General features: G+C 51.9%; 9 protein-coding genes across 9 annotated transcripts; 3 read left to right on the forward strand and 6 right to left on the reverse strand.

The window, feature by feature from the left end:
* Positions 1-296: 296 nt before the first annotated feature.
* Positions 297-2,327, forward strand: BDW74DRAFT_174307 (uncharacterized protein; the record flags this gene model as incomplete). Its single annotated transcript, XM_073727999.1, has 1 exon — positions 297-2,327. One exon carries the CDS (start codon positions 297-299, stop codon positions 2,325-2,327), a length of 2,031 nt encoding a protein of 676 aa, XP_073587818.1.
* A 1,027-nt stretch (positions 2,328-3,354) lies between these two features.
* BDW74DRAFT_174308 (uncharacterized protein) lies at positions 3,355-3,918 on the reverse strand (the record flags this gene model as incomplete). Its single annotated transcript, XM_073728000.1, has 2 exons — positions 3,355-3,756; positions 3,817-3,918. 2 exons carry the CDS (start codon positions 3,916-3,918, stop codon positions 3,355-3,357), a joined length of 504 nt encoding a protein of 167 aa, XP_073587819.1.
* Positions 3,919-5,775: 1,857 nt separating this feature from the next.
* BDW74DRAFT_174309 (Hpt domain-containing protein) lies at positions 5,776-6,276 on the reverse strand (the record flags this gene model as incomplete). The annotated part of the gene is made up of 2 exons (XM_073728001.1): positions 5,776-6,079; positions 6,137-6,276. The coding sequence occupies 2 exons, from the start codon at positions 6,274-6,276 to the stop codon at positions 5,776-5,778; spliced, it is 444 nt and encodes a 147-aa protein (XP_073587820.1).
* A 3,419-nt stretch (positions 6,277-9,695) lies between these two features.
* BDW74DRAFT_174310 (protein tyrosine phosphatase-like domain-containing protein) lies at positions 9,696-10,536 on the forward strand (the record flags this gene model as incomplete). The annotated part of the gene is made up of 3 exons (XM_073728002.1): positions 9,696-10,207; positions 10,259-10,398; positions 10,457-10,536. 3 exons carry the CDS (start codon positions 9,696-9,698, stop codon positions 10,534-10,536), a joined length of 732 nt encoding a protein of 243 aa, XP_073587821.1.
* Positions 10,537-10,714: 178 nt separating this feature from the next.
* BDW74DRAFT_145981 (uncharacterized protein) lies at positions 10,715-12,336 on the reverse strand. The gene is made up of 2 exons (XM_073723263.1): positions 11,195-12,336; positions 10,715-11,139 (listed from the first exon to the last, which is right to left on the reverse strand). The coding sequence occupies exons 1-2, from the start codon at positions 12,066-12,068 to the stop codon at positions 10,808-10,810; spliced, it is 1,206 nt and encodes a 401-aa protein (XP_073587822.1). The 5' UTR covers positions 12,069-12,336; the 3' UTR covers positions 10,715-10,807.
* On the reverse strand, positions 12,337-13,270 carry BDW74DRAFT_145983 (putative small nuclear ribonucleoprotein SmD3). Its single transcript, XM_073723264.1, has 4 exons — positions 13,014-13,270; positions 12,875-12,935; positions 12,671-12,800; positions 12,337-12,602 (listed from the first exon to the last, which is right to left on the reverse strand). The coding sequence occupies exons 1-4, from the start codon at positions 13,068-13,070 to the stop codon at positions 12,497-12,499; spliced, it is 354 nt and encodes a 117-aa protein (XP_073587823.1). The 5' UTR covers positions 13,071-13,270; the 3' UTR covers positions 12,337-12,496.
* A 70-nt stretch (positions 13,271-13,340) lies between these two features.
* On the forward strand, positions 13,341-14,108 carry BDW74DRAFT_174313 (phosphatidylglycerophosphatase; the record flags this gene model as incomplete). Its single annotated transcript, XM_073728003.1, has 1 exon — positions 13,341-14,108. The coding sequence occupies one exon, from the start codon at positions 13,341-13,343 to the stop codon at positions 14,106-14,108; it is 768 nt and encodes a 255-aa protein (XP_073587824.1).
* A 357-nt stretch (positions 14,109-14,465) lies between these two features.
* Positions 14,466-16,982, reverse strand: BDW74DRAFT_77422 (homeobox domain-containing protein). The gene is made up of 3 exons (XM_073733686.1): positions 16,413-16,982; positions 16,156-16,355; positions 14,466-16,099 (listed from the first exon to the last, which is right to left on the reverse strand). The coding sequence occupies exons 1-3, from the start codon at positions 16,748-16,750 to the stop codon at positions 14,823-14,825; spliced, it is 1,815 nt and encodes a 604-aa protein (XP_073587825.1). The 5' UTR covers positions 16,751-16,982; the 3' UTR covers positions 14,466-14,822.
* Positions 16,983-20,015: 3,033 nt separating this feature from the next.
* BDW74DRAFT_77584 (glycosyltransferase) lies at positions 20,016-21,678 on the reverse strand. The gene is made up of 2 exons (XM_073733687.1): positions 20,342-21,678; positions 20,016-20,275 (listed from the first exon to the last, which is right to left on the reverse strand). Exons 1-2 carry the CDS (start codon positions 21,471-21,473, stop codon positions 20,064-20,066), a joined length of 1,344 nt encoding a protein of 447 aa, XP_073587826.1. The 5' UTR covers positions 21,474-21,678; the 3' UTR covers positions 20,016-20,063.
* Positions 21,679-22,422: the final 744 nt, after the last annotated feature.

Genomic DNA, 22,422 nt, shown 5'->3' on the forward strand with positions numbered 1-22,422 from the left:
GAGATTTCCCTCGTTATCTATCAGCTTCTCGTCACGTCTTTCTTTTAAAACCTCGCAGGCCCTCGTTTCTCATCTGTCTTTCCTCTCTCTTCTTTTAACATCAGCATTTCCATCTCCATTGTTGACATACTTCTCATTATATCTGCTTCAAGAATGTATCTGAGCTCTTTGTGAAGCCGCCCTTCTTTCGTTCCAAGCTTTCTTCACGGTAGGTCCAGCGTTCATCGTGATACCTAGACTGCAGTATCATTGCTCCTCTCCTAAACGGTCACCTGCTTAGAAGGCCCCTATACAAAATGGAGGCTGAAGCAGCTCCCGGCTATGAAATCCTTCCATCCCGTTTTCTACCTCAAGCTCCAGCAGCAGGCAGGAACCCACTGCTTTTTATCGACATCGCCAGCCTGACGGACGCTGAAGTATCTCAAACCGTCAGTCAATTACAGGAATGTGTCAAGGATAACGACGGAAATGGACCGGTGGCGTGGATTCAACTATGGCGTCCTTCAGAGTCAGCGTTCCTTCAACCACTTAGAGACAAACGTCAAGACGTGCTCAAGCGATACTACAAGGATAGCAAAGCCAACCTTTACGGCCTCGCTGTCATTGCCCGCAGATCCGGATATAGCTTCTTCTTTGTTGCGGACGATCACTTCAAACGTGGACTCAGAGATGAACACAACCCCGGCTTCAAACCGACGAACCATGGCCACCGCGGCATCGTGGTTGATATCAGATCTCAGACCTCTGCAAATGGCGCACAGGAAGATGAAATACAGGTTTTTGCTGTGCGGCGAACAACAAGCGGTGGGACGAGCCATAATCTTTTCAAGCGTGCAGGTCACGATGTTACTCTTCTTGATGTTCTAGGAAGAAGTTGGATGACCCATTTCGAGCAATTCTATAACTGGGGGGTTGAGCTTCATGATCCCTCGAAGAGCGTGTTCTTGCCAAACACTGCAAGTATAACAGGACGCGAAGAGTTTGAGGCAACGGCAAGAACTGCACTGACAGAGAGCACGCCGCTGCCTCGAGAGCTGGTTAATCAGATAGTCAACTGTCTTTACGATGGTGACGAGCCGCCATTTGTGATGACGGCCACGTTTTCTAGAGCAGACCTGAACATCTTTCTTCTCTTCCCGGCAACAGATGATGAATGCCAATCAATGCAGTCACGCATTCAGCAGGAAGTTAACAGGTGCTTCAATGCATTGAAAGCAGCAGACGAAGAGAAAAAGAAGCAAGCCGAAGAAGAGAAGCGAAGAACTGATAGATGCACGAAAAAAATCGAAGGTGACGAAGACAACGACGACGAATATAGCGAATATGGAGATTCGGACATGTCCATGGGCTCTGATTCGGACGAAGAAATAGGCCATGAGCATGACATGAGGTTCCCGGAGAAATTGACCGTACGCCTCATCCCATGGAAGTACAGCCGGACTGCATGCCGACTCGATCTGCAGCGGTACTGGAAAATCATACATGCACGATTTGTATGCCCTGTCAACTTCCTTCTCGAACCGCTACCGGAGAGCGAGCCACAGCCGCAGGTTTCCCCGTTTAGAAGTGTATATCACGGCGCCGGAGGGTTTATGTTCATATCGCGAAACACAATCGCTCGTATGGTTCGGCATGTCGTGACTCGCCCAACTGAAATGTTCAGATCCTTTGAGCTGCGGAAAGAAATGAATAGAATGAAGAGAAACAGACGCGCCGAGAAAAGCCCTGCTGATACCGAGATTCTATACGAACCCGAGCAACCTTTATATTATGTGTCCGCACCTTGGGAAGTACCACGAGAAGAGGGTATGGGTACTCTTGCGGTCCTCCTTCTGACCAACCATCCTACTGACGATGAAGTTGAGATGTTTACCAACGAGGTGGAGCAACCGGGGGTTTTAGAAGAAGAGCTCGTGGACTTTGACAAGTACTGCCACACGATACCATGGAGAGAAGACGAAGAAAATGCACCAGACGGGACGATGGATGACATCTGGAAGATGTTTTGCGAGTTGCAGGCCGCGGGCCATTGCCCACCATACTTCTTCGCTGACCAACAGTCCATAAAGGAGTTTACATTGATCATGGTTGACGCAGATACCTGCTCATGGGAGGACAGCCATGAACACCGAGACAAGCTTCTACAGCAAGTGGTTAATCCGGATCTCAAAGGTCTACGGTACGGGCGTCTTGAGTGCTGCGAGGCGATGACAGCTTTGGAGAGCATCAAGCGTGGAAGTATGGAATTCGTTGACTTTTTCGACGGAGAAGAGGACGAGATCCTTTTCTATCCCAGACCTGACCTGCAGAAGCTGCTGGAGACCTAGCCTCTCTTGAAGACCCATTCAGCATCACCTCCACCGCAGTCTTTCAGGCTAGCAGAAAGACGTCAATTTGCGTTTGTATCTCTATTGTTTTTCACTGTTTCTGTTCTGAGTACCTAGGCGTACCTAAAGGGTAAGGGCCAACTTTGTTCGATGTAATGCTAAAAAGTCAGATCCAATATGGAGTTTACCCTGTTCTTCTCTCTCTTTAGCATTTCCTCTTCTATTATCACCCTACTGTATCTTTACACCTTGGGTTAATGGGTCATAATGAGCATCTAGTCTATACAACATCGCTAGTGCTCCGCAGCAATTCGCTTTCCCTGACTATACGCAGCAGAACAGCCGTACATAAGCAGGCAGTGACATTCTTGCCAATGATCGTGACCCATCAACTCAAAAATATACTAGCAGACAATCAAGCTATGACTGTCGTAGCATGAAGTCTTGTGCGGAGCGCCAACAATCGAAGCCATGGGAGGACATAGTCCTGAATAGAGGCACGCTGTAGAATAGTACTATTCTTAGTTGACCTACTCCGGCCAGTGTCCAGGTATGTATGAGCTGTTGGTGTGTAGGGACAGACTAGGTCAACTAGCACAAAGCGGCAGCGGCTATTCTCTTCTAGACGGACTGGTACAAGGTACGAAGATAATGTACTGACGAGTGCCTGGGGCAGCTAGGACTCGATGCATGAAGGTGAGGGTAGTTTCCGAGGAGCTTGGTGGCTTCCAATGATGGCACAGAGGTAAGCACGGTTACTAGGATATCTTGTGATATGGGAGTTGATAAATAATAGAGGGACGTGGCTACAGTCTGAGGTAACTATAGAAGGTAGTAACTCCAGTCCTTGCGTTCTAGAATCAGGGAAACAGAGAGAAAAAGAAAAAAGAGTAAATTAACCGTCTCCTTGCGCTACGCTATGCCCTAACAAATTCAATCTCAAGTGTCGACGCGATCTTAATACCGTTTTGAAACTGAGCCTCATCCCGAATGCAGCCAAATGCAGCTCAGGCCAGTCCTCGACCGTTCACCCGTTCCTTACAGGATCGTAATACTCCTTTTTTGCCTGGCCCTGCGCCTGTCCCGTGTCGGACGCCCTTGCCTGGCTACTGGTTTGACTCGGGCCCTGCTCCTCTCCTCTCCTTCTGTTCCGGTTGTTCCTCACATCTCGGCTCCGAAACACACTGTAGAGCAACCACCCAGCAACCCAGTTCGGCCCGTACTCGCCATTCGTCTCGCCCGAGGCGAAGAGCGCCTTCGTGCGTGGTGATGCATTGCGCGCTATCTCGCAGATCGCCCATTGCTGGCGCTCCGGCTTGATGTGATGCCAGAAATAAGGCGGCTTGGGCTTTTCGGATGTATTGGTGAGAGTGTCGAGGAGGTTGGTAGGGGAGGTGTTCAGATGGTTGTATATCAGGATTGTTTCGTCCTTATAGATAGTTTGTTAGTCGACATCAGAGTAGGCCAAGGGAGGGTTGTAATGACATACTCGCATCGCGCGGTAAAATTGCTCGTGCTGTGGATCGTGAGAGTTGAGGCCGAGGGCGGCCATGAACTCCTCTTTGGAGGCGCGGGGCCCTACCGGGAGCATTTTTTTCTGTTGTTGCACGATTGCCACTAGAGAAAGGAAGATACAGGCGTGCCTCTTGTCTTTGTCCAGATGGTAGATATAGGTCAGGAAGATAACAGCAGTGGCAGCATGGCAAGTTCAACGAAGCCAAACTTAAATACCTACACAACCGATCAAAGAAAGGAACACACGACTGTGGTCCAGTCAAAGACATGCGCCGGGATACTGCCTACTTCCTAATGGGGCAAAGAAGCGTCGTACAAACGGCCTTGATGCGCAGGAGGAAAGGATGGAAACAAAAAGTGGCTCCATAGGTGGACTGATATCTTTCTCCTCTCCAAGGGCAAGTTACCCAGAGCTTCTTTTTTTGGTCCTTGATCGATGGGATCGAGGATGTAGTTTGGCAGGCATTTGCAATGGCAATGGCAAAAGTCAATCGATCAATGAGACCATGCCCAGGCCACCTAATGCTGGTCAAGGATGCTTCATTCTGCCTTCGCTTCGAGGACGGAATCGAGCTTCCACTGACTGAGCTTGTTGCGTTTGCGACTGGGATGCATGCATGCAGCGCCGTTGTTGTCCTTCCCTGTCCTGCCCGCCGACGATCGCGGACAAGTTAACCAGGTACCGTGCAAGCTGCGCGTCTGATTAGGTAGGGCTGCTTGAAGAGAACGGCCTTCGACCTTACCTCATAGGCAAGATTAGGCAATCTGTCGACAAGCAATCCAATTTAGTCCGGCCGGGGGTGTCTTCACCCCTCATCATCCCTTTTCCCATGCTGTCGCTATCCGAGGAAGAAGAAAGATTGGCTTGACCCTGATCAACCTGGAAGAAAACACAACGCAACGTACGCACGCCCCTCTGGATACACACATCCACATCTTGCCACTGTCACTGGGAGAAAAAAAAAAAAAAAAAAAGGCGCTGTAAATATCGAGCCGAGAGTTGGAAAAATTGGAGCGAGCTGCGATTCGAGAGTTCCCTGTCGATCGCCTCCCGCTTGAGCGTCTGCTGTGCGACCTTCAACCCTCAACATACCGCACGGACGGAGCGACTGAGTGCAGACGAAACGGTGTCTCTGTCCTGCTCCGTCGGCGTTGTGCTGCTCAACAAACACCGTGGCTCGATTCCGAAGATTCGTGTCTGAATCTGGATCTCATGTGCAATCAATCGACGCGGACGGTATCGAGGAAGCGAGGGAGAACGGCGGGCTCGTTTGGGGTGGTCGGGATCGGAGGATGAGGACGAGGACGGAGAGGGAACTGAATATTCTGTCAAGAGACGGGGCACCCAATTGGAGCCAGACTATCTTACGCCAGCGAGCGAGGTGGTCGTGGTGGAAGAGGGACGAGGTGAGGCGAGAGGAGAAAGAGGTTGTACAGAGTGGTCTCACAGAACCCGCCAAAACACCGCATTGTCGTCACTGGTCCATTTTTTGCTCATAAATAGGTAGGAAAGACCGACGACCCTCAACTACTGACTGACTGTACTGTATTGCCGCCGCTTACCAGTCCTGCCACAAGGCAGTGTGCATGAGACATCATCATTCATAATGCGGGCAAACCTATCATCTACCTCAAAAAAAGAATCATGGCAACGCCTTGGGTTCATACAATTCTAACGAAGCAGACACTCGAGCGCACGGCCCGGTGCCGTGGCAGCCAGCCTCAAGTTCAGGCCCTCCAAGTCGGATCTTGTCGTACCTTTTGTGAAAGAACTTCGATTTCATTGACGTGGTTGAGATGGAGTATGCGAGCGTTGTGTGTACGGGAGGAGGGAGGGCGTGGCTTGGTCCACTGCCACCCTCTCGTGGTATATCCAGTTAACAAGACAGTAGTAACGACATCTTCTACCTCGTTCATCCAAACCCTGAAAGAACTATGCTTTGGTGTCCTTCTTGGGTTCTTCGGGGGACGAGGGCGTTTCCTCATCATGATAGTAGTCCCGGCGGAAGAAAGTCTCTACCTCCTTGTAATCCTTCTTAGCGGTCGCCAGCGTCTTTTCGATCTTCTCGAGAGACACCTTCTCATCTGGCTCGTCGTTGGTTCCCGACTCGTCCTTGCCTGCCCCATAATGTTGGATCTTCTCGCATGCGTCCTTGACCTTGGTGAGCCCGATAGTGGCCGAAGAGCCTTTCAGGAAGTGACCTAGGGACGACAACTCGCTGAGTTTCTTCTCCTCGCTGCAGTTGCTATCAGCATTTAACCCTTGGCAGGTTGAAAGGGGATGCGGATCTCACAGGGCCTTCTGCATCTTATCGAAAGTGGTTTCGGCTTGATCAAAGAAGCCATACACGATACCCTGGCTGAACTCGTGCTCGTCCTCGTCGTCCATTTCGAGAATTTGTTCGAATGTGGCTTGGTCGATGCTCTCAGACATGTCTGCCAGAGTTCTTGGCTTGGACTGGTTTGATATCAGTCAAGCCCGCGCAGAATAGTCAGATAATGAAACACGCACCTCCACCGGCTTCTCCTCCTTGGTGGTCTTGGTGGTAGTAGTGGACGACGCCATGGTTGTGATGATATGTGTCAGACTATGCCGGCCGGTTGATGATGGGTGGGTGGTGGGCCACGGGCTGTATCGCAGATGAATGTCCAAGAAGTTACCCAACGGACACGAATACTGAGATTACTTTGCGGGTCTGCTGGTTCAGATGCATGTCAGTTGCTGGTCCACGAACCGATGGCGAAATTACAGCAGCTCAAGTATGGCGATATACAAAAAGCCGGCCCTACGCAATAAGGGTATTACGAGGGGAGACGGACAGCAGGATTAATCTGGGAAAGTCGCCTGGAGTTATGGCGCGGAGAAAGAGAAGGTGGCTGACGCGAGGTTCTTGGTACAATAACGTGTACCGGCAGGAGAAGGACGGTGGAAGGAGAAGAGAGATACAGACAACAACCAGTGATGGTCACGCCGCGATGCAGGTAGGATTGGGAGAGGGAAGGAGGGGTAGATAGAGCTAGTAGAAAAGAACTCCCACCTGTAATAACTGGAGCTAAAAGTGCCTGAACTGAGCCTATTGCGAGGTGATAGCGGAGGATTATTAGGAGGTAGGGGTGAAGAGGCCAATCGGGAGATCAAGGGAGGAGAAGAGAGATGAAGGAGCGAAGTTCTTTTTTCAAATTTAACCCGCTTCCCCTTTTGCAGTGGTGTTCGGAGGTTGGGAGGAACCAAAAAAATGAGCAAAATGGAGGGGAAGAGGGACCAAGTGGGCTGCCGACGCTGATAGGCATTACTGTTCATATTACCCATATCCTTAGAAAGCGTCCCATCCAAACACTGTTTTATGTTTTTAACATTCCATATCTAACCGCCCTTGAGAAGGCGGGTCATTATTTAAAGCAATCCGTGCAAGACAAGGCTGTCCCGAAGCCTTCGAGAAGCGGTTCTCCTTAAGAAAATTGAGGTCAAATCCCGTTCTGTGGGGCGATGAGGTCATTCAGGGCAGCCTCATCGCCGTCCCGACTCCCGGCGCCTGTCAGTGTCACGCTGTCATGTCTCTACTTTTAGTTTTAGGCCGGGACTCGAGGGGGAGGAACTGCATGTCTTACTGCTGCTAGGTCGCATTGGCGGCGGATGGTAAATAAGGCAGAGTTGACCTGTCTCTTCGCTCCCTTTTCATTTTTTTTTTCTCGCTAGATTGACCCAGTATGCACGCTGAGATCATCGCTGACGTAGGTGCCGATCCATCCAGCTGACAATAATAAGACGGAGTACAAGGTTGATCTCCCATTCTGAACACGTGGAAACCTTCCTTGTCGTATTTCTTCGTCATCGCGGGCCATCTCAAAGGCGGCACTTATAAACCGATTGCCAGCCTCATACCTACCTCGCTGCGTCGCTCATAACTTGGGAATGGAGTACCGCTTCGACGAATTCTAGTTGCTTGCTCACTACTGCACCGTGCACCAGCCTCCTGGATATGTTTCCCCTCGCTAATCATCCGGACCCTGTCAACCTGCGCTGTCACAACATCATCGCAACGGTCTAGCCCCCCCAGGGACCGCTCAATTTAGCGACGATGACAACGGTTGGCTGAGACCGAGAACCTTAGCCGTGCTCTTTCGTCATACCCCGTATGACACCGTGCGGGGTCTAAAGCGATAGCCATCAGCCCCCAAGCATGAATGGTGCCAAAACGCGCATCTCATGCAGTTGTGTTTTGAGCGCTTGAGTCCTTCGCTGTTCGAAAAGTCGCGAGTATTTCCCCTGGCTTTCGTGGGGTTGTAGCGAAGCGATCCATGAACTAGAGGGATCGGAGCCCCGGGCAACCTGCCCTATCAGAGCACGCCGTTTCGAGTGACATCACAGTGGGCTCCGGATGACAAATGAACCGCTGCCAAGCCCGCTGAATCTTGGGCCGTCTTCCATCCTCCATCTCCCTTTTGATGCTGGATAACCTCGTTGTTTCTGTATGGGACATTCCAGTGAGGCCGAAATAACATTCTAATGGCACGGGAAGGCTGTTGTCGTCTCTTGTTAAGCGAGTATCTCGAGCTGGCGGCTCATCGCACTTGATTGCCGAGTACTCCGTATCTCCAGATTTGATTGCACGGCTCGGATGCCCGTTCCGCCTGTACGGATCAAAAGCAGATCAGAATCGCCCAAGGGCTCGCGACTTGTGCTGGTCCACCAGGACAGTGACATCAAGCTGCATACGATGCTGTCGAATGACGGACTATTTCAGATGCTGCGCATCCTGGCCGCTCCGAGGTCGTCAGCTGTCCGTTCTGCTACCCCTTGCGAGGTGAGAATGCGACACTTGGACATGCGGTGAGGTGCTCTACAACCCCGCTACCCCGTCTACCTAGAGTCAATTTTGCATGGCAGCAAGATAATGGACGGCCGCAGATGCCGAGTTATGGCCGTTGGCGAACTTACTCGAACAGCTGACTCTGCGTCTACGACTACACGGCCTATTGCTGAGCCTGAGACAGTGCTTGTGGAGTTCCCGATTCATTCATCGCGCCGTTTCAGAATCCGCTGACAGGGCTTGCGATGCGGCTGTATGGACGGCGGTACTTCTAGTTATGTTCCCAGAGATCTTAAAGACCTTGACCGGGATGCAACCGATTTGTAGGCACATATTAACCGAACTATGCCATCAGCCACAGATCTCTCACTTGATTTACCCGCGGCTGCGAACATAGTATTATACACACCCCTTGTCCAGGTTTGAGTCTTGTAACCGGTCCTTGTGCATCGGTGCATGCGTATCCCTAGAACCTACAATGCTGAATGCCAGCAATACCGCAGGGTGATGGTACTAGAGTGACTCAATTACACGAATCTAGAACCTATCACTCAGACAGTATGTTCCGGGTACTGTTTGTAGTCTAACTATACCCGTAAAGTCATTGAAGATCGTCCTCGAATCTGAGAATCTCCAACTCCCTCGCAGCGCTGCATCACAGGTCTCGATAGGGAATAGGGCCATGGAAGTGCAAGCCGAGCCAATCACAGTCCATGCGCATACAAAGTATTGAAGTCCTTGTTGATGCTTGTAAGCCTCAAATCAACATTGACGGCGGTATTCTCCCTAGTATATTCCTTACGGCACCTCTATACGATTTCACAGTATAACTTGACTTTCATCTATCTAAAATTTGGCTTTTTCCCGCCACCTCGAGAAAGCAGCGCCAAGACTCAACACGCACGTGTCGGCGCTTCTCAACAATAATCACAGGCAGTCCCATTACAACTTCACCTCACCTCCTTAACCTCGATCGCCAACTTCCCCTCGATCTTCCTTTAACGGCCAAAAAATCAGCAACTCCCTAACAGACATCGCCAACATGTCCTCCCCAACCAAACCGAAATCTAAGCCATCCAGCGCGCCCTCCGGCCTAACCCGCCAATACCTCCTCTTCTACAACGCCGCAAACTTCTTCCTCTGGAGCACGCTCACCTTCCGCACACTCCGACTCCTTCTGAACCAATTTGTCGCCGATGGCCGAAACCCGCTCGCGCTCGACGTTGACGTCCCCGCCGTCTTCGCCGGTACCTACTCCCCGCTGCTGCAGATAACGCAGTCCCTCGCGCTGCTGGAGATCCTGCACTCGCTCATTGGTCTTGTGCGCGCCCCTGTCGTGACGACTGCAATGCAGGTTGCCAGTCGGCTGTTTGTGGTTTGGGCTGTTCTGTACCCGTTCCATGGCGGTATTGTTGGTCAGGATAAGGTTGGCGAGCTGGGATACATTGGATGCTTGATTGCTTGGGGAATTACGGAGTGTATTCGCTATGGATTTTTTGTCATGCAGGTCAATGGGGGTGTTGAGACTGTGCCGAAGTGGTGGCAGTGGTTGAGGTATGCCTATATTCTGACCTCGGAACAGCGGGCTACGCTAATGCTTGATAGATACAACACGTTCTACGTCCTCTACCCGATTGGAATCAGCAGCGAGTGTATTCTGTCGTACAAGGCGCTGGACTCTGCGAAGGAGTTCCACCCGCTCTACTGGTGGTTTATTGTTGCCGTTTTGGCGATTTACGTTCCTGGTATGTATACACTGTTTATGGTGCCTTTTTTGAGAGTTAGTTGTTGATCAATCTATAGGTTCGTATGTGCTGTACACGCACATGATCCGGCAGAGACGCAAGACTGCTACTAAGAAGGAGGATAAGAAGGAGCAGTAATGGAGCGGTCTGAAGGAAGTAGCCGGGGAAGATATGGCAGACGACTGTATGAGTATAAATGTATAATAGATCTATAGTTCGGGGGTATAGATAAGGCAAAAGGCTATGATAAGCATACGCACTGCGGTATAACTCAGATGCAGAATGTCAGAAACGAGCTAAATCTCCTTCATGATGTCCCTCACAGCCTTCGCGGCAAAGCGCTTTCTCTCCTTCTCCGGCAATTCATCACTCATATCTGGGTTTGTTAGTTCAAACAACCTAGAAAGCTTTACAGAAGATCAAGAAGGCTCCCACCTTTGATTGCTCTCATGCGCGTCAAGAGTGCCTCGACGGCATCAACACAGAGCTCCTCGTCTCCTTCATCGTCGTCATCAATATTCCCATCTCCGCCTCGCTCAATGGCAAATCGCAATCCCACCATCTCCCTCTGGAGCTCGTCGACCTCGTTATTGAACCCATTAGCTTCTTCATCCAATTCAAGGAGCTCACGCTCCAGGTCGTCGTCATCGTCTGGGAGGCAAGTCTCAGGATTTTCATCGTCATCGCCAGCCCATTCGTGCGTTTCGAGTACTTCCTTGACCCGGCGCATGCCTTGGAGTTCTGCGCTCGTTAGTACAGCATTCGGCGTATCTAGACGGGTTGAAGAGAAACATACCCCCATACTGATTCCGCTCTTCTACTTCCTCATCCCGCGTCCAATCCCACTCCACCACCTCAAACCCTATCAGTCCCATCTCGCACAGCTGGTCCTCCCACCAACCAACGGAGAACGGCTCATCGAGAGTACCGCCAAACCCAGCATCCAGATCCAGATCGTCCTCTGAAACTCGACTGACCTTCGGCTTCTCCTTCTTCTCCTTCTTTCCACCCAGAACCAGCAACCCAGGCACAGAGCCGATCTCTCCCCGTTCCTCCTCAATCAGTGAGCGGACGGTCCCAACAGCACGGATGAGTGCCTTTGACCCGCGCACTTCCTCCGAGTTTTCGTCTTCATCTCCGGTCACCTCTGAGCCGTTTGGATTCGGCAGCTTCGAACTCGGTTGGGGATTCCGGAGACAGATCATCACGGCGCCGATGGCATCACGGACAACGCGCGCCTCCTCGCCAGAGAACTCGCGGGACCATTGTGCGGAGGGGTCGTCCTCCTTCCGTCCTGGCCCAGGCGCAGTACTAGAAGTCTCCTGCTCCTTCTCCGCGGACCCTGTTACTGGTGCCTGCTTTGCATCATCGCCAACCGTGTTCACCGTCGTAGCTGCACCCGTAGAGACCGGAATCTCATCAACCCAAACCGGGACCTCAGCGGTATAATACCGATTTCCGATCCGCAGCGGCGGGTGCGTCGTATACCCCGCGAAGCTCTGTGACTGAGTCTGCGTCTCCGATGGTGGGTGCCCGGTCAGCTGTTTTAGGAGAGAGGGAATGAGCGTTTGCGATTGCGCGGCCGGGGAGAGGATGAGCAGGCGGCGGGGGTTGCGGATCTGTTTAGCCTTGCTTTTTGTGCTTGATTCTAAGGGGGGTTGCGGAGCCATTTTTCAGCGAGTGCTTAGTTGACCTTGAGGTAGGTAATTTGTGTATAGGTGGTTGAGTAGGAAGATAAGGGTTGTTGCGGTGTGGAATAAATTTGGAGGATTGGTGGTTCTGGGGATTTTTGTGGTTGATGCGGAGATGGTGGCGGAGTTCCAGGAGCTCCGGCTTCAGCTCCATGGATTTATTACACGGTATACCAACCACCACGGGTCACGCGACTATCGACGAGCCCATGAACTCTGGTATCGCACATCAGGCAAGTAACTAAATCCAGAGAACAGCCAGGGGTGTAGCTACCGACCCAGCCCATTCGAATAATTTTATTTGTCTTTCCTTCCCTCAACCATGTAACGAACAAATAGTAGCATAGAAAATGAAAAATCATCCAACGCCGACAAGACCAGATTCCGAATGATCATGCTCATCTCATCTACCGACCGCCTCTCTGCCCCCGAGCCCTCTGCACCGTCGCCTTACCACGCGCCAGACCAACACCTCTGCCGCGCTGTCCTCGTGAGCGGAACATGGGAGCGTTTCTAATGGGGACATATTCGTCAGCCGTAGTCCGAAGACAAGATACAAAGGTGAAAGGGAGTTAACGTACCGCAGCATATCCGGCACAACAAAGAATCGCACGTGGCTTCCGCGGATGTAGACCTGGTCAAGATGCGAGACGCGGCCATCGCGCGCTGTGACGGTAATGTCCTTCAATTGGACATTCATGTTGTCCTCCGCTGTTCAAAGGATCCGTCAGCCGCGGCCCTAATGTAGGTAGTGGATGGGAGGAACGGGGTAGGAGGAAGCGCACCTTCAAGGAGCTTTCCGCGGTAGACAACGCCGGAGGTAATTTCGAGGGTGACGACGTGGCCCTACAGTCTGTCAGTACTTGTGTCTTCTCCTGTCGGAGGCATGCTTTAGAATCGCGATGCGGTGGTGGTCAAGCGTACCTGAGCTTCGTTTAGAAGCTTGATCGGGATGCCGATTGTGCTGGTTAACTTGCCCATTCTGGCGATATATGCAATCCGCAAGGAGGACGACCGTTCGGAGAGTGGGATGCGAAGGAGTGAGCGCTTGGTCGGTCGACAATTGCGAAAGCGAGGGGAGGAAAGCTGGTTGTCGCGGGTCTGATAGCGGCGGAGGATTTGGCGTTGGAGTTTTTGCCAAGACTGGAGATCCAGCCCACCGCCATCTCCTTATCTACAGGCACAACCCTACACAGACTACGTACATCTCACTCATTTCAACGAATCAACCCGAACAAGGAGGCGACGAAGATGAACCCCCCGAATACGAACCTCCGCGCCTTCAACCTTGCTGTGCAAACTCTCCTCAGCACACCCTCCCAATTCCTTCCGCACCTGACAGTCCCAACGATCACGCATCTCCCCGAGTCAATCGGTCCGCTCCTCGAATCACAGTATGCTCCAAACACAAGTCAACAAGAGAAAGAAAATGGAGGAAACCGGAGAATATCAATTCGTGCCCTAGTACTTGACAAAGACAATACCCTCTGCCCCGCCAAAACAACCACATTTCCGTCGCACATCTACGCGCACCTCCACACGCTCCGCAACTCACCAACATCCCCATTTAACATCTCCAGTGCGCCGAACTCCATACTTATTGTATCGAACCGCGCGGGCTCGCACCCGCGCTACGAGTCCGAGGCTTTGGAGATTGAGGAACGGTTGGCGGGGCTCAAGATTCCCGTGTTCCGGTTACCGCTATCTCCAAAGGGGGGTGTGACTGTTGAGAAGAAGCCGTTCTGTGGAAATGAGGTGCTAGAGTGGTTCCGAGAGCGTGGGGTAGTACAGCGTGCGGACGAGATTGCGGTTGTCGGAGATCGGTTGGGAACAGATGTGCTTATGGCGAAGGAAATGGGGGCGTGGAGTGTTTGGTGTCGGGATGGGGTTGGAGAGGAGGTGACCAAGGGAAAGAGGAATGTACTTGAGAAGATGGAGGTTTGGGTTGAGCGGTACTTGAGGGAGTCCAGGGGGTTGAATGCGCCGGCGCCGCGGGGATACAGGTCGAAGACGGACTGATTGTATAGAGGTGCCATTTGACACCCTTGTACCCCTTCATTTTAAAAGGCAAATTGTGAGTGAATCCTGTAGATAACTTACTAACACTATCTCTATAGGAGAGTTTTGACTCCCGCAGACACAGGCGATAAAGAAGTTAATGCGAAAGAAACTCAAGACTCAAATACAGTGACTTCATCACAAAGGGAATATGCAAACAATTCCTAACCCGCCGACCTGAAAAGCAAAAGGGAATCACCATCTTAGTCCGACTTCTTGCATGACCGCGTTAAATACCCGACAGAAAAAAATAACAATAAAGAAGTAGGTAAGAAAACGTAAAGGGCCAAGGGCAAAAGGCAGAAGGTAAGAAGAATAAATGAAGAATAAAGAAGAAGAAAATAAGGGGGAAAAAAACAAGAAGAAAAGAAGTGCCAACAAATGGGCTTTAAAAATCGCTAAGGGCCGGCCGCGCAGTAGAAGGGTAATAATACAACAAACAAAAAAGTGAAGATGCTCGGAACATATACCGCAAATAGAGATATATCCCTAATCGCCAAAAGACGAAGTATCAGCAAATAGCCGATATGCCACAATGGATAGAGGCACTTCAGTAGATGATGCTGGCCGGACAATTCCGGGACGCGAGGCTTTTTGGTGGTTCCATTTCCAGGAACCAGAACTCGATGAGGATATCATGAGCCAGGAAAAAATAAATGGAGCTCAACTAGCTATTCAAGAGCCCGGAGTCAACACATTTGGGTCAACATTTTCCAAGTTGATGCCCTGATAGTCACCCTGGACGCCGGGCGAAGAGTGCCCAGGCATGGAGTGTATCGGCATCTCGAACGTGTTGCCCTCGAGACCCATTGTGGTAGGCACAGATGAGAAGTTCATGTGCTTGAACATCCCACCGCCCATAGACATACCCTCCTCCGCATAACTGGACTGGTGATCGCTTCCCATGCCATACATATCATGCGGCGTATGGGACATGTTTGTCAGGGGAGGCGAATGGTTGGCAATCATAGGATCGGAGTGGCTCACATTCGAGTATGGAGAAGCAGCTTGTGTGGATAGGCCCGAATCAACAGCGGGCGAGACATAGGGCAAGGTGAATTGAGCCCCTACTCCACCTACCGGAGTTGAGTCTCCCTGGGGGCCCGCGCTGAAAAGAGCAGGGCTAGCGAAGTCGGACGGAGAAGCGGTTGTGGTGGCGGACATGGGATGCGCACGCGGGTCAAAAGCATAGCCGGAAGACGTATCAATGCGGAGGTTCGCAGCAAGCGAGTGTGTCGACTGGGGTATCGGTGCGTATATGCCCGAATCGGAATGGTTAAATTGCGGGGCCTGTGGCATGCTGAACGGCGTCATCGTCGCTCCCAATGCGGAGAAATCGATAGCCACAGGAACAGAGCGGCTTCTTTGGCGCTTGTGCCCACGGGCGGCCTGAAGGTTCAGTACGGCCGGATTCTCTGCATACATCCCCATGAAAGCAGGAGCAAACTGGTTCGGCTGTGAAGCTGGACGTGGGATGAAAGACGGCGACATGGGGTTGTTAACGGGGAAGTTGGCGTACGCCAGACGGTTTTGGAAAGACTCCAGCGACACCAGCTTCGCGAGTTGAACACTCAGGACCTTGGGATGTCCTCCGAGACGATGAATCATGATTGAGCTGGCTTGTTGGTCCTCCGTGAAATCGCCGCACTGATAGAAACCACCCGAGTTCGAGGAATCCATGTAGAAGAGCGGCGGTCTGTTCAGTTCGACGACGAGACCAGAAGGCCGCGGGGGCGCACCAGTGGGCTGTGGTCCTTGATCACCGGACTCGAGAGTGATGTTCTTGATGTAGGAGAATGGGTACTCGATCTTGTAACCGGCTGCATCGTTGTTGATGTAATAGGTCATGCAGGCCTTCTCGGGTGAGTAGAAAACAACAAGGTCCATGGCGTTTTGTCCGATCCGCCTCCAACTTCCAATTGTCAGAGACCGGCATGTGAAATGGTGGATCACTGTGAGGGTCAGCACGAGCATTTTCATCGTTTGGAAGATACACTTGGATACGCACCAACTTTTCCTGAGGACGTAGGCTCACTGGGGTATGCACCATGGGCCCCATATCCACCAGTACGACCAAAGGGGTCTCGCGCACCAGGCTTACTGGGATCGAATTGCATGGCTAGATACTGGCGCATTGACTCAGGAATGGAATCGCAGCCCTCGCCAGTTTCAATACTCTTCTTAGCAAGCATCTTGATCTTTGCGCGCCTGCCATTTTTGGTTAGTAGAAGAAACAAACAAGGGAGATATCGATTGCCCACACACCTGTTCTGAAACCAGATCTGAACGGAGCGCTCAGTCATGTTGATTTCCTGGGCGATTCTTTCGCGCGTGGCGGCAGTCGGGGTAGGGTTCTTGTTGAATTCAACCTCGAGAAGAACTAGCTGGTCCTGAGTTGCCCGTTGGCGCTTATTGTTCTTTTGCTGTTGGGTGAGGGTGCTTTTGCGTTGTGGGCGCCGGGCTGATGTCGAAGGAGCAGTCGTGGCACTAGAAGTAGAAGGAGAAGGGGTCGAGGTAGCCGAGGAGGGTGAAGTAGTTGCGTGGGCAGCCGCGGTCGCGGAAGTCGACACGGTCGACGGGGCGGGAGTGTCTGTCGAAGACATATTTGCAGGGATTGAGCGAAGAGAAACGATAGGAGATATGGCCAGGTTCGAGCTGGCCTATGAGGGAAGGAGTAGATGACGATCCGGTCGACAGTCGAATGCCTCCAGCTGCGTCAAGCGCCAGAGAAGTAGAGTGGAATCAAAGGAATGAAAGTGCTTTGGCTGGGAGTGACCACCCAGACGCAAAGCTAACCTGTGAGCGCGTCACAGAAGCGTCGAAGTTATATGAAGTGTCGAAGAAGACGAAGGAAGCTGGCCTATGCAGCTTGGGTGTAGAAGAGAATGGTAGCTCTTTTCGAGACTTGATGTCTGTCCGTGTGTCTGGTAGAGGACTGCTTGAGGGTGACAAATGAGCGGATCACACCTGGGGTACGCGAAAAGAGTGGGCGAAATGTTGTTAAAGAGCGGAACAACAAATCAGGATAAAAAAGAATCAAAAGAGCGAACGTGAAGAAAACGGAACGATGGAAAAGATGGACGGGGATGGGGTGAGGGAAGGGGAGAGGAAAGGAGAGACTCAGAGAAGAGGGCGGCCAGACTTCATGCTCGTGGCTCCCAAAAGGGGCATAGTCTGGGGATCGCTAGCTCGTGGCTGGTACGATACGGCCGGTAAGGCAGGCGTATTCGTCATCAAGGCAACCACCAGCGACGATACGGAGTACGGGCGCTCCTCTACTTGCGCTGTTGCTATCGCTCGCAACTGGTCTCTACAGAGTAACTAAGTCTCGCTTTTTAGGCGCCCGCTGGCATGCCATTCATCTCTTTATTTTCTCTGTTGCCGGCTTCGCTCGCTAGATTACCATCGCATCCATCAGCCCACGGCGTCGCCGTGACCCCTGCATCAGCTGCATCTCCTTACTCAGTACGCTGCCCAATAACTAGCTCTTGCTTTTCCTGTTAGCAGGAGGCCCTACTCCGTACAGTTCATCGGATGATCGGTAGGCTGGCTATCGGGCGACCACCGAGTCTAATTCCGATCAGTCAACCATGAGCATATGCCCAGCTCTGGACAGCTTTCATCTTCGTGCAGGTATCGCTGGAGCCATCTAGTAATTCCAGTTCGGCTCAGCTTCCGGCTCCCTGGTCCAGATGGAGTCGATGATAGTCCACCTACTACCGAAAAACCCGTCTGCTACTCCGCGTGAACACTAGGCAGTCAGGAAAGAAAAGGCAGCGTGACCTAGGCTCGTTCCAAGACGGTTTCAGAAGATGCGGTCAGGTTGAGGTGACACAAGCGCATCCACATACTGCCTCAGCCTGCTTGAGAAGAGGGGAAAATGCGAGGTCAGAGTCTGGGACGCGGCCGGACGCCAGGGGTCAAGGGGAGCAGCCAGCTTGCTGTGGTTCCTGGCGCCCGCAGCCTGGTTTTGCGTGGTTGAACTTACCTGTTAGGGGTTAGGAGCTCGATTCCACCGTACGGCCACCCGTGGAATCCGAACGTCGCGACTTGTTGGCTGTTCTATTCTTATTTCTGCCACCGGTGTTTTTCTCTGGTTCCAAGGTAGAGTTCAGGTACCCGCAGCTTCCGGCTTATCATTGGCTTGGAAACCGGTAGCATCAGCCTCCCAGGGTTCATTGTCGTTTCAGCGCTCATGCTTTTCATCCTGGATGTTTGCACAGATCCTTGATGAGGCTGCTCCGAGTTATCGGCAAGGTGCTATGCAGCTTTTCTTCTGTGTCTGCAGCCGACCAGATATTCTTCTACACCTTACAGCGTGCCTGGGAGTAAGGCTTACAGTCCCCGTACGGCAAGCTTTGGGGCAGGTATTTTACCTACCTTGAACGGTTAGAGCTAAGCAGCCCCCATCCACCGATGATCCGTGCACAGCTGTACTCTTTCCATTGGTTGAGCGAGGCGGTCGGCATCCGACAGATCCACGAGTGACGACCTGCAAGGTACAGGACGCCAGGCACATAATCACTCCGATACGTCCTTCGATCAACAAGTCGGCGCGGTCCTTTGCTGAGAAGAAGGCAGTGTCAGCAGAGTATGTTTCACAAGTTGGAGACGTATCCAGCGCTCCTGAAAAACTCAATACCCTGGGCCAGGGCAGCATCCGGCTCAACACGCGAGAGGATCGATCCAGTCATACCCGGATCGCCGGATCAGACCAGTTCATCGGACGTCGTCTTCGATATATATTAAAACGGAGCAGCTTCTCCGGATCTAGGTGGAGCAGGCCGATGCCGTTCTCACGTTCACGATCTTTCTCTTGTGCTCTTCTTCGATGTAATAATCAACCTAAAACAGCCAAGCTGGGCCATTCCTTGGCGCTTCAGCCCGAATCGCATCTACGGCCCCAAATAATGAGCTTGCGCCTGGATTGAGGAAAGCCCCAACCGCAACCATGTTGCGAGCGCAACTGGGGCCCGTCGGTCTCATACGCACTCGGCCGTTGGCCCGCTGTGCCCCGTCTCCTCTTCGGGACTGTCTCATGATCTCATCGGTGATCTAGTTCTTATTGGCCAACCTGTGAACCGTGAGACCAAGCGCGGGCTCTTGTAACGTCCGAAACAATAATAGAAATCTATTCTCAATTGGACGGAGGGAGATAAGCTGTGAATACAAGATTGCAACCCGCAACACGAAGGGCTACGCCGCAGTCTGGGGTTCCAGCCTCCATTATTGACCCGATGCAAAAAAAAAAATATACTTATCAGAACCAGAGCCTACCAGCTTCCTGCATTATCAAATATTCTCCGGTATCGACTCGCTGAACTTCTATCTGCAATCACCGGATATTGAGCGGGTGCATGACGCCGAGTCTGAAAGTCTGAATGGTCTTCATCGTCCAGTATCACCATGGCAGCTGGAATGATGACCTGCCAGAGCATTGGCCAGGTAATTGCTCACATCTCCTCCAAGCGTTGGTGATCTTTCCTTAGCAAGCTGCTATCACGTCGGGATCCCCGACACTATACATTAGCTCCGCGCACAGAGCTAGATAAAACGCTGAATCGACTCTTATTGAACAGTACAGGTCATTTGTGGCCGCTATCAAGCCTGGCTAATAGCCTGCATCACGAATATGTAAGGGAAAATACTTTCCTTAGTCGAAAAAAAACAGTATGACTCAAAATCTGCATTGAAACACATGCCCCTCTTCGATGACTGATCAAAACAAGAAGTCGGCCTCGATCGAGCCCACAGAGAGGACACCTTTGGTACCAAATCTGACAACGGCTGTCAATCTCGAATGAGGCTTTTATTTGCAGACGGATTTTGTCTCGACGCTCAGTCTGCCAGATACTAGGGTCCATCCTGGTAAACATTCCATTTTTCTAATCTACATTCAATTTCATGCATTGATGATTATACAACTTCCGCGATGATGCGCTCCAACTGAGCCCGGCAGTCGAGCTCGTCGTTCTCACGCTGAATCTTTACACAGCGGGTCTTGAACCTATTGTCGGCGAGTATCTGATCCACCCCGTTCCGAATGGCATCAGGACTTGGGGTGCTTGTACGCAAGTTCACCGCAATCCCCGCCCATTCTCCCCGCATCGACACTTCAGCTTTGTCCACTAGATTTAGAGCATGGTAAGCAAGTTGGCAATGACTAAACCACTGAGGAGTGAGAAGAGACTCACGTTCTACTCCAGCTAAGACCATAGGTACTCCGTGCATGACGCCTTGCATGAAGCCTCCATATCCCCCATTGTTGATGAACACATCAACGTATGGGAGAATTGCAGCATACAATAAGTAATCGACCACCTTCGCGTTCTCCGGTAGCGTAACGTTCTGCAACTCGGCACCTCTCTGACCCAAGACCCCAATGACCATACAGTCCTCCCTATCAGCCAGAGCCTCGATAGTGGGAATCAAAAGCATGTTGTAATCGACCATAACCGTGCCCTGGGACACAAATACTATTTTCTTCGGCGTCTCTGCCTTCTTTGCTTCCAAGAGCTCTCCCCACCATCCAGGGAGCACTAATTCCGGGTCGACTTCAGCACGAGGAGTTCCGCCGATGAACCGAACTTTGGGGGACAAGTCACTCCGCGGGTACTCCAGGCTTGGACTACAAGGCTGCACGGCGATGTCCCCTCCAGTGGCCCACAGGTCTAACAGGTGGCCTGGTGCTTTCTTTGTTGCACCAAGCCTCTTGTAAACAGCATTGGCGTGCCCCACCAGTTCCAACTCGAACCCCTCAAAAGCCTTATACAAAGCCGCATTACGAACGCGGCCCTGCTCACTCGAATCCGGCGGCAGCCCCGGTCTAAAAGGCGCGGTGTCCACGCTGGAACCAGCGAAGGGCAACGTCGAAAAATTGATTACTTTTGGGAACCGGGTGTATCCTTTGGGTAGCGGTGCCCCCAGCACAAACGGCCAGACTCCAGCGGACGCAAACTCCGCAACGATCACAACCTCGCGCTGCGGATGCTCTTCACGGACTTCCTCCAGGACGTCCTGCAGCACCTGCTTGGCCACCGGGGTGAGGTCGACAAAGACAGCGCTGAGTGCATAGTTAAAACGCTGCGTGGGGTCTGGAAGTGTCATCATATTTTCGAGCACGCCGGGTGGCCAATCGCGGTGTATACGGTGAAAGACTACGCCGGATTGACGAACTGCATTTTCAGACTCGGTGCCTGCAATGAAGTGTACGATGTAGCCTTTCTTGACCAGATGTACGGCATGTGGGAGAAAAGGGTGCGTGTGTCCGTTTTCCTGAGGGCAGGCGATCACAACGATCGGTTTAGGGTTGATGATGCCGACCATTTTGTTTGACGGTATGGTATGTCTTCCCTTTCGCTTTTCGTTTTGCCTCGAGGATAATCAATGGCAAGAGGGCCGTCGGTCTCTTATGTGAATGGATTACCATGCTAAGGCCGCTTTGGTGGAGAACAAATATCATCTTAGGGCATATTGACGGCATGCTAGTAGAGACGGGCCGATTTTGACGACCCGAGAAATATTGCGATTCCCGGTCCTCATGCTCCAGCTCAGCTCGGTGGCGTCCTGATCATCGATCGGGTGGGCCTGGCTGCACCCGGAGTCTCCTCTTCCATGCTTGACTCGGTCATTCTTCAAGATAGATCAACATCAACCAGGTTCATGGTTCGTCTTTGGATATAAAGACAAGGGCGAGCCAGAACTAGTGATATAGCGGGGAGGCTACTCCGTAGCTTCTATGCACAGCCTCCGTGCTCCGTGCTCCTAGCTCTTCGCATCGTCCTATCAGTATCCGCGTTCAGGATTATCCAAATGCTCAAGCTGAGACGCGCTTGCAGACTTTAGGTCCGCAGGCCCCACTGCCTTGACGAACGTGGCGGAGAGATAGCCAGATAAGGTAGGGAAAGAGACGTGCTCTTTTGCACCGACCACTTGTAGAGAAACCGTGCCTAGTACTGTATCATGGGCATGTCTACGAACTCTCTCCAGGTACGTAGTCTTTGTACCTGCTCTGAGCAGCGTACTGGTAAAGGTAAAGGAGATAATCTGTGAGAAGGAAGAGGTGGGTCTCGGAGAAAAAGAGAAGACACCATAGACTACGCCTGGAGGATATCGGAGACAGGAAATACTCCGTAGTCGACTAGTCGTGGACATCTAATGCCTACTCAAGTTAGCTTAAACCACGGGGGAACGCCGGGTCCGGGCCGTGGCCCGTGTCTGACATGCCATACATTCAGGCAGCCAATCACATGGGCTTGCGGCCCATAGAGCACAC

Source organism: Aspergillus multicolor (genome assembly GCF_047715735.1).
Source record: "Aspergillus multicolor strain CBS 133.54 unplaced genomic scaffold BDW74scaffold_3, whole genome shotgun sequence".
Lineage (NCBI taxonomy): Eukaryota > Fungi > Ascomycota > Eurotiomycetes > Eurotiales > Aspergillaceae > Aspergillus > Aspergillus multicolor.